Source organism: Salvelinus sp. IW2-2015, linkage group LG24, assembly GCF_002910315.2.
Source record: "Salvelinus sp. IW2-2015 linkage group LG24, ASM291031v2, whole genome shotgun sequence".
In the NCBI taxonomy this organism is placed as follows: Eukaryota; Metazoa; Chordata; class Actinopteri; order Salmoniformes; family Salmonidae; genus Salvelinus; species Salvelinus sp. IW2-2015.
In genome coordinates this window covers 7,620,577-7,630,861 of record NC_036864.1, presented here as the reverse complement: position 1 = coordinate 7,630,861, position 10,285 = coordinate 7,620,577, and the positions used below count along the sequence as shown (strand labels likewise).

The 10,285-nt window shown below is 44.4% G+C and overlaps 1 protein-coding gene across 1 annotated transcript in view; it reads right to left on the bottom strand.

Moving 5' to 3' along the window:
* Positions 1 to 267: 267 nt before the first annotated feature.
* The window catches only part of LOC111951413 (DENN domain-containing protein 5B-like), a 79,283-nt gene continuing 69,265 nt past the window's right edge, over positions 268 to 10,285 (bottom strand). Inside the window, 9 exon segments of the mRNA XM_070434778.1 lie at positions 268 to 3,279; positions 3,647 to 3,818; positions 4,616 to 4,742; positions 5,577 to 5,659; positions 5,773 to 6,079; positions 8,101 to 8,142; positions 8,932 to 9,077; positions 9,804 to 9,925; positions 10,020 to 10,148. Coding sequence (XP_070290879.1) covers positions 3,096 to 3,279; positions 3,647 to 3,818; positions 4,616 to 4,742; positions 5,577 to 5,659; positions 5,773 to 6,079; positions 8,101 to 8,142; positions 8,932 to 9,077; positions 9,804 to 9,925; positions 10,020 to 10,148 — 1,312 coding nt within the window. The 3' untranslated portion in view covers positions 268 to 3,095.

Genomic DNA, 10,285 nt, shown 5'->3' with positions numbered 1-10,285 from the left:
TAGTAATAATGCAATAAACACAACATTAAAAAGTTATTCAGCTAGAAAACATTCGTAAAATAACAGGTTGCACCATGTAAGTAACAATCATTGTTTTTTTTGGTAGGGAAACAGGAATCAGAAGTTGCTCGATGAGTTAAACGTTATATTGTTTGTCATTGAATTCTCATGAGGATCATATGTCATCTCCACCCATAGAGGTGATCTCAGTATCACAATGGACATGTATTTTACCCGAGGGCTGTGCACACACACACGAATCAAACATATTGAGCAAGTTTTTAATGAAGTGCATCATTAATATCAGAACAGTTATCATTTACTTTTACATGGACATAGGACTCCATTCATTACATGATCTCCTCCCACTGGACATACAGTTTACACATGCACTTGTAGGAAAGGGAAGGTTCTGTAGTAGCATTGCCTACCTAGTAATGTTAGGACAGATATTCCACCCAGCGGGGGACAGCGTTTGTCACAGGTTCATGTAACATAAAGACAAACGTACAGTACAGGACTACTGAATGAGTCTAGCTGTAGTGGTGTGTTAGGAGAAAGTACACAGTCGAGTCGCAGAGTACAACTGCATGCAGTAGCACTTTAGGAGATGCAAAGAGGGACCCTATTCTCTCTACACTACTGTAGACGGACACTTTGCTCACAGCTATGCGCTAAACATCTATGGAGTCAATCATCCTCCTATGTTTGTTGCTTCTTACAGATACAGGTAGATAGGTTTTTTGATTGTTGGAATCCATGATACACAAGACAGTAGGAACCTAGTAGCAGGACCAAACTGTGAATGTTATAGAAGGAAATTCGCATGGATCAACATGCAGCATGTAATTTCACAGGCGGCTCTTTGCCCCTGTCGCAACCAGTGTCTCAACGTTTCTTGATTACTACCACAGTTTATAGGAATAAATACATAAAATCAGAACATTAAAAACACATTTTCTGTCCTTTTATGCGTTAATACTGGAAAAGTACTGTGGTCAAAACACAGTTAAGTGTGATTCTAAATCTGTCAGTTTTCCCTTTTGGTTGGGTTCAAATCTATTGTCTGGTCATAGTTAGCCTAATAACTTKAGTCAACATCTATTCTGATCACCCTTTTTAGTACACATGCATAAACACCCTATTTACACTTGTTGTTACAGAAATATAAGAAGATGTTCATTAAGGATTGACTGAAAAAGTGGCAAGAGACCCATTTTAGATTGAAAAATACAACCAGCTAGAAATAGTCCCAGAAGGAGTTAACACTCACCAGAAAATAACCACTTATAGGAAGGTTTGAGGCATTTATGATAAATACATCATTAGGGGTTGTATGTATAGGTTCTTATTGTAATTGTTTTATATTACAGTGTATTTCACATGTATCACATTAAAAAGGGGCTGGAACATTTCAATACCGCACAGAGTAATGCAGAGTAAGTGTCCATTTTGCAGTCAACAATCACACACACACACACACACACACCACACACACACAACACAACACACACACACACAACACACACACACACACACACACAGTGCATGACATAAACGAGGATGAAATTGAATACATTGACCATTACAATTTCTAATATAAAAATAACATTAGGAGAACACATTCACTGAGTGTACAAAACATTATGAACACCTGCTCTTTCCATGTCAGACTGACCAGGTGAATCCAGGTGAAAGCTACGATCCCTTATTGAAGTCACTTGTTAAATCCACTTCAAATCAGTGTAGATGAAGGGCAGGAGACTAGTTAAAGAGGCCGGTTAAAGAATGATTTTTAAGTCTTGAGACAATTGAGATATGGATTGTTTACGTGTGCCACTCAGAGGGTGAATGGCGAGACAAAATATTTACGTTTATTTTTACGGGGTATGGTAGTAGGTGCCAGGCACTCTGGTTTGTGTCAAGAACTGCAACGCTGCCGGGTGTTTCACGCCCAACAGTTTCCTGTGTGTATCAAGAATGGTCCACCACCCAAAGGTCATCCAGCCAACTTGACAACTGTGGGAAGCATTGGAGTCAACATGGGCCAGCATCCCTGTGGAGGCTTTCGACTCCTTGTAGAGTCCATGCCATGACGAATTGAGGCTGTTCTGAGGGCAAAAGGGGGAGGTGCCCCGAATCGCAATATTAGGAAGGTGTCCTTAATGTTTTGTACACTCTGTACATAGACACACACAGTTTGAAATAGGGTCAGGTCAATGCCTGTAATTTGTTTGGAATGTCCATGCAACCCTAGAAAAGCCCCTGCCCCCCTAGGAAAGACCTCTCCAATTCAGCGCAGTGTTTGTGTCCACCAAGATCTGCTAGCCAATCACAAAGCAGAACAAAGATCCAGTCCAACACAGTAGGTGTATCTAGAATGAGCCAACATCCAATCAAAAAGCTGCATTGCACACAACTCAGTGTAGTGCTGAAAGCAGACGAGTCCAGTTTTTCTTTCCATGGTAGTCTTCTTCATCCAGCTGATGAAGTTTCACCCACAGATATTCCCAGTGCAGAGACCATGGAGAGGCAGCAGGGGGCAAACAGTCACTTTCTGTTTTGGTTTCCTTATTCCTGGCCTACTATGACCCACAGGCATGCTTGCTAATGCTAACGCTAGCTGAAGTTGGAGCAGGATCCAGCAGACAGGCAAAGATAGGATCTCCATCACACAGGCTAAAAGTGTCCATTGAAGAGCTACCTACAGTGGGCTACACACATCTAGCACATAGGGAAACATCCACGGGTTTTCTTTAAAAACAGTCCCTTCTTATTAAATATCAAAAAGGATATTTTCAAAACCACAAGCTATGTAATAATAACACTGCATCATCACTCATCAATGATTAAAAGCCAAAGCTTCTGTTTCTGAAGCAGTGGAATCGATTGCTTTGGTAGTGAACTGTCTCTGGTCTCTTTAGAAAGTCCTCAATCTTTACTTCCCTACCTATAAGACTTTTCCCAGAGTGAATCAGCTGAAGCAGGCCTCGACAACGACGGCGACAGTGAAAGGGCAAAAGGGAACAGAGCAAGGGTTTGTGGGTAATGTAGTCCTGGACTGGATGGTTTCCCAGCAGGCTGTGCGGTAGGGGTTAAAGGTCGATGCCCTTGACGAGCGAGGCCTCCAGGGTGATGGGGAAGTCGTGGAGRGTCTGCAGGACAGCGATGAGAKCRTTGACCGTGGTCCGGTCCCGCAGCAGAGCAGACTCCTCRTACATCCGCTGGATCACTGGACACTCCACCAACAGAGGGAGCCACTGAATCAGCAGACGATCTCTAGATAGATAGATAGGAGCGAGAGAGAGAAGATCATTAGGAATATGTTTGCTAAACAGTTGGTTCCATGTTACCAATGAGACTATTCAGAAGTGTGATGTTGATTCCCAATACAGCCCTCTGGATGCTTTGTGCCAATAACAACTACAGCTCAATTCTTTTATTTAACCTTTAACTAGGCAAGTCAGTTAAGAACTCATTTTTATTTACGATGGCCTACCGGGGAACAGTGTTCAGGGGCGGAACGACAGATTTTTTCCCTTGTCAGCTCAGGGATTCAATCCAGCAACCTTTCGGTTACTGGCTCTAACCACTATGCTACCTGCAGCCCCATCTCTGTCTCACTGCGTGCGAGTTGTGCCCTCACCTGGCCCCCAGGCAGACAAGCAGCTGGAACTTGCCGTCCTTGCCAATGTTCCTGGGCGAGGAGTTGATGGCACTGACATAGTGACAGAGAGAGACACAGGTCAGGCCCAGGGGCGCAGTCTCCTGCATGTCCCCCATCTGGTCTGCTGACTCCATGTAAGCCACCGCCTTCTCTGTAGAGGGCGAGAGAAAGAGATATGTTAGGGAGGTGGGGGCAGAGGAGGAGAACAGGAAGAGGAGAGGGGACATGGAGGTAGGGTCTACATTTAACATTACATTTAAGTCATTTAGCTGACGCTCTTATCCAGAGCGACTTACAAATTGGAAAGTTCATACATATTCATCCTGGTCCCCCCGTGGGGAATGAACCCACAACCCTGGCGTTGCAAGCGCCATGCTCTACCAACTGAGCCACACGGGACCAGGGAGAAGAACTCTACTGTAGAAGAACTTTGTAACAACTGCTAAAAAGAGGTTTATAAATAGATTTGATTGATCTAGAGCTAAAAGAGTATGTCAAGTCTACAGGGGTTCACGCTTCATTATATTTGAACCTTTGATCTGTGCAAGTAAAGTGCTCCATGGAAACCATAAGCTCATATCCTTTATCATATCAGCCAAAAGCTGTGTTATGAATATTAATAAAAGGATGAAGCAGCCGTTTCATACGACAGCTAAAGCAGCTACCTGCAGGGTTACTTTGAGTATCAAAGGGACTTTTTCAATGGACTATTTTATTTCCATTGGGGAAGTACAGTATGCGATATCCTAGTTTTCACCACTAGAGGGAAGCCTATCACAAAGATCTATAATCATACCACAAAGATGGATAGCGGGTGCACTTTAGCACCTGCATAGAAGAAGAATAACCCTTCAATCCATCTCAATGTATCATACGTAGAGAGAAAGGTGTGGTATTTCTAGGTTATTCCACTAGACAGAGGTAGCGGTGTGTAGGTAGGCCACTCACCCACAAAGTCCCAGACAAAGACAGTCTTCTGGAAGAGGCGGGCGGACTTGAAGCCGTTGTGGAAGAACTGCTCCAGAGCCCCGACCAGACCAACCTCACCACACAGCAGGATGGTCAGACTGCCCCTCTGGAGAGAGGGAGGGAGGGAGAGTTTCAGATAGAGAGCTTTCGCATCATTTCATTAACCCTTGAGACTAAAAAAGGTACCAATTGTTGATTCTCAAACAACAAACATGATGCAACACTACCCTTTTGAAGCACCAATTAGAAACAGTGAACATGTTCACTTAAAATCAACATCACATTCCCTTTATTCTCCTCAACAGATTAAAAAACACTGTTCTCATATTCCCCCGCACAGAGTTCACCAGCATGTGACAGTGGAGAGCATTTATACAGCACTATAAAGGCCTTCTTCCTCCGAAGGCCCCTACATTAGCTGTGGCTAATGCTATACTATTTCTCCAGTGAAACTAATGTAGATGCTGAGTTAACGGCTCTCTCCAGGGGTTTAGACTTGTTTCACTTTCATTAGTTGTATATACGGGATACACATGGTATACATCGTCCAATGAAATGCTTACTTGAGAGAGAGAGAGCCCGGAGGGGAGCACAGAGAGAGTAATTCTACAGAGAGAAGAAGAGTGTATTTAAAGAGAGAGTGTGCAGACAGAGGGTTGAGGTGATTGTTAAGCACTAGAATGAGTTCATCGTGTTTATAATGAAAGAGAAACGGMATCTGCTCCCTGTCCTGACATCCTTCCCAGACAGAGCACCTCAGAGAGACTATTAACCTGCCAGATGAGGAGAGTGCTGCAGCAGTCAAAAACCTATTATACAGATCCTTCACTGTCTCAACTCAAATGAACAGACTAAATGGAGAACATGGAGCAGGTGCTTGTTATTTTCTTCTCTCAGGTCGGTCTCGCACTTTCTCTAACACACACACACAAACACACACCTCTTTCTCAGGCTTGTGGAAGTGTTTGCAGATGCTGTTCACTGCCTCGCCGATGGCCTCCTGGATTTGAGCTGAGGTGGGCTCTGCAACCGAAGAGAGAGAAGAGACAAAAAGTGAATATCTATAGTTATGGTCAACAGTAAATCAGGTAATGGTTATGCTATGTCATGTCATGTCATGAAGGGGTGTTACTCACTGTATCCGCGTCCTCCCATCGAGGTGATGCTGACCCGCCTGGTCTGACCCGGCGAATGCTGCATGTCGGGCGTGCGACACCCTYTCCCAGAATCCTCATCKGCGTTGGGCAACGCCAGCTCACCAATCARAACRCGCTCCAGACTGCCGTCGTCCACGCCTTTRCCAAGCCACCGCCCACACGGGAACTTGTAGGTGTGTCCTGTGATCTCGTTGCGGACCATGACACAGTCCACCAACCATTTAGCCAGCAGCCCAGAGTTATCATGACCCAACTGGACTGTAGTCAGCTTACCCAGGTTTTGACACTATAGAGAAAGACGAGAGTGAGAGAGAGAAAGACAAGAGCGAGAGAAAGAGAAGAATCAGCATCAAGATGTCATTAAATGTTTTTTCTATGTTAATTCACAATGATAATTCAGAAATAATTTGTTAACGACAACAGTATGACTGTTAATTCTATAACTATGCAGTGTAATCTCTATCAAATCTAGTCCTACTCATCTATCCAATTGATCAACTAAAAGTCTACATTAGACCAATATACAGCCAATGACAGGTGAGTATTCCTACAATATGCCCTTGAATGCCACTTAGGAGAAAGTTGCGTCCCCGTTCCAAACCCTTTAGTTGAAGGTGAGYTTGGTGCATTGAGTGAGATTTGGCATTGGTCCTGAGGGTCCTGGGTCCTGAGATCCTCAAAAGGTTCTACAGCTGCAACATCGAGAGCATTTTGACTGGTTGCATCACTGCCTGGTACGGTAATTGCTCGGCCTTCGACCGCAAGGCACTACAGAGGGTAGTGCGTAAAGCCCAGTACATCAACGGGGCTAAGCTGCCTGCCATCCAGGACCTCTACACCAGGCGGTGTCAGGGGAAGGCCCTACAAATTGTCAAAGACCCCAGCCACCCCAGTCATAGACTGTTCTCTCTACTACCGCATGGCAAGTGGTTCCGGAGTGCCAAGTCTAGGACAAAAAGGCTTCTCAACAGTTTTTACCCCCAAGCCATAAGACTCCTGAACAGCTAATCAAATGGCTACCCGGACTATTTGCATTGTGCCCCCCCCCAACCCCTCTTTTACGCTGCTGCTACTCTCTGTTTATCATATATGCACAGTCACTAACTATACATTCATGTACATATGTACATACTACCTCAATTGGCCTGACCAACCAGTGCTCCCGCACATTGGCTTACCGGGCTATCTGCATTGTGTCCCGCCACCCGCCAATCCCTCTTTACGCTACTGCTACTCTCTGTTCATCATATTTGCATAGTCACTTTAACCATATCTACATGTACATACTACCTCAATCAGCCTGACTAACCGGTGTCTGTATGTAGCCTCACTACTGTATATAGCCTCGCTACTGTTTTTCACTGTCTTTTTACTGTTGTTTTTATTTCTTTACTTACCTATTGTTCACCAAATACCTTTTTTGCACTATTGGTTAGAGCCTGTAAGTAAGCATTTCACTGTAAGGTCACTGTTTGTATTCGGGCACGTGACAAATAAACTGTGCTACCTGTCCCAGACTTTCTGTTTTCAACTCTCTAGAGACCGCAGGAGCGTAAAGATACTCTTAATATCGGCTATGAAAAGCCAACTGACATTTACTCCTGATTATTATTTGTGAACATTTATGAAGCATTTGAACATCTTGGCCATGTTATCTCCACCCGGCACAGCCAGAGGAGGACTGGCCACCCCTCATAGCCTGGTTCCTCTCTAGGTTTCTTCCTAGGTTTTGGCCTTTCTAGGGAGTTTTTCCTAGCCGCCGTGCTTCTACACCTGCATTGCTTGCTGTTTGGGGTTTTAGGCTGGGTTTCTGTACAGCACTTCGAGATATTAGCTGATGTACGAAGGGCTATATAAAATAAACTTGATTTGATTTGATATGCATAACATCAGCATCATGTCAAGGAAATGTTAATGTAATGTTAAACTACACTAAGTGGCATTCAAGGACAAACACATACCTATTCATACATCTAGAACACCATTAATACACTATAACCAACAGACGGTACACAGACCAATCCATCGGTGATGACGCTCTCAACCCAGAGAGAGAGCTGGGTCGTATTCATTAGGCCACACCGTAGCAAAATGTTTTGCAACGGATAACAGAAAAAGGAGTGTTTGTTATTGGACAACTTCAGGTAGTCCCTCCCCTGTTTCAGTCAGTTTTCTTCCRTTTGGTTCCGAATGAATACGACCCTGGAGTCTATGGTACACAGTGAACATTGAGTCTGGGATGATCCAACTGCGTCCGGTGGAGAGGGGGAGGGAGGGAGGGAGGGAGAGAGAGATGACGTTTCTAACCTTGAACATGGCGTCGATGTGAGTGTGTGGCCTGAAAGCAGACTGGGGGAGATGAAGACACGTGTTAGGACATGATGGACAGCATAAGTGGGAGAGGATGGACTTGGGTTGCTGGTTTCTAGTAGACTACCCTTCACCAGGCTACAAACCAGGTGTGTACCCAAACCATCACCATTGTAGCAAAGCTCCTCTAGGGAGATGGTCCACGGAGCTATACTGAATAGTTAGCCATCACCCAAACTGCTCACATAGCCACAAAGAGCTACCACCCAACACTAGTGAACACGGCACCACTCAGAACAGTAGAGACTATGAAAAGGCTCAGTAGGTAGAGACATGCACTTCCTGTGAGGAAGGAAGTAGGAAAGAGGAAAAAACGAGAAGTCTGGGTCCATCCGCTCATTGTGCCAGGCAGCATCTCACAGAGTTAACTACTATTCAAGCACACTTCCAATATCTACCAAGTGGAATCAGCTACATGAACCCAACTTTTAACTCATCAACCCCGGCTCTGGGTGGAAGGTATCAGAGCAAATAGTCACACAAAGATGAATGGATAAATGAACGTGTGAATGAGGAGATAGGGGATTAGTAGTAAGTATGGAATGGTAGAGAGCGAGTTAGACAGTCTTCTGCCTTATGAGACCATGCGAGATCATGCCACAAAAAGGGAACAGCCATCCACTTCACCACAGCGGGCACCGAACAACGACTTAGTGACGTTCTCAGCAAAACCATCAATCAATGCTGATATAACCTTGCTGCAGAACGTCACAGAGACATGAGAGGAGGCGTGGGGGCCCTGGCTGTAGGGTCATAGTTCAAACTYACATCGAAGGTCATCTCCAGGACGTTCTTGGTGATCTGCCTGACGCCCGAGTCGCCCAGCTCACCCGACACACACACCCACGGGTTGGAGGTCGTCATGGCGTTGCTCAGCTTCTTGATTGGGATGATGACAGCGCGGTACGGGATCACTGCAGGGACAAAAAATAAATAAAAGAAGTATTTCATTCCAACACAGAAAGAATAAATGTATTCATATTTTTATAGTAAAATATATTTAGGGCAAACTAAATCAGGGACATTTCACTGGATTGCACTGCTTTAGAGTAGTAATTCATTTATGAATTTGACTATAAAAAATGATCCCAGTTTCCCTAAAGGCAGGCAAGGCTTCCAGAGAAAGCTAACCCAGGGCTATTGATGATGTGTGAGTGTGTTAAAGAGAGAATTTTTTAAATGGTGCTGCTTCAGTGCAAACTGCTTTGTGAATAATGTAATCCTGCTCTCAATCTTTGATTACATGTACATAGCCTCATGCTTTACTCAGGTTAATACCGTCTCTGCCATTGGTCCAAGTTAAAGTCCTATAAATCTACATTAACATGAACCTCCATGGAAAACAGTGATCGGCCAAGGCAAGCACACCAATTAGGACTCTCCAAAGCCTACCGTCCATCCTCTCCCCAGCGGCTGAGTGGAAAGGTTTACTGTGGGTGACTTGTGGTAAGTTAAAGTGGTTGACTTCTAGTTAAGTTGTTTTAGCTAGTGTGCGGACTGATTTAGGTAATGGCACCAGTGAAGTAGAATTAGTCAACCATCTTATGATGTGACTGTGTTCTGTATAGGATGAGGTAAATTAGTGGCTATATTATGGTCATATTGAGGTTGAATTGTGGTTATGTTGAAGTCCTACTCACTGATRGTGGTGAAGACACTGGTGAAACAAAAGTAGTCGACAGTGTTGAGRGAGAGCAGGTGAAACAGGAACTGCTCCTTCTCCTCCTCACAGCGCAGGAAGGCGTAGCGCTTATACAGCTTCCTGGAAACACCACAACACACACTTAATACAYATTAACCATGGCTTAGACACTGTCAATGTGAATAATATTGTGTGTTTATGTGTGCGTGCGTACTTGGTTAAGGCTTGGCGGGACAGCAACCGTTTGAGGTGTTGTGAGAGCAGCTTCTTCTCCAGAGAAAGACGGATCCAGGCCCTCGCTCTGCCCACATCCGTCTTTATCTCCCCCATACTCTGGATGTGCCTGAGAAAGGGAAGGAGGGAGGCGTGGGGATGTGAGAGAGAAKGTGAGGAGGTAAGAAMTAAAATAAAAWWAAAAAATAACAGCATATAACAAAACAAATTGTTGACTTACATGGATAAAGTTGTGAGATAATACCA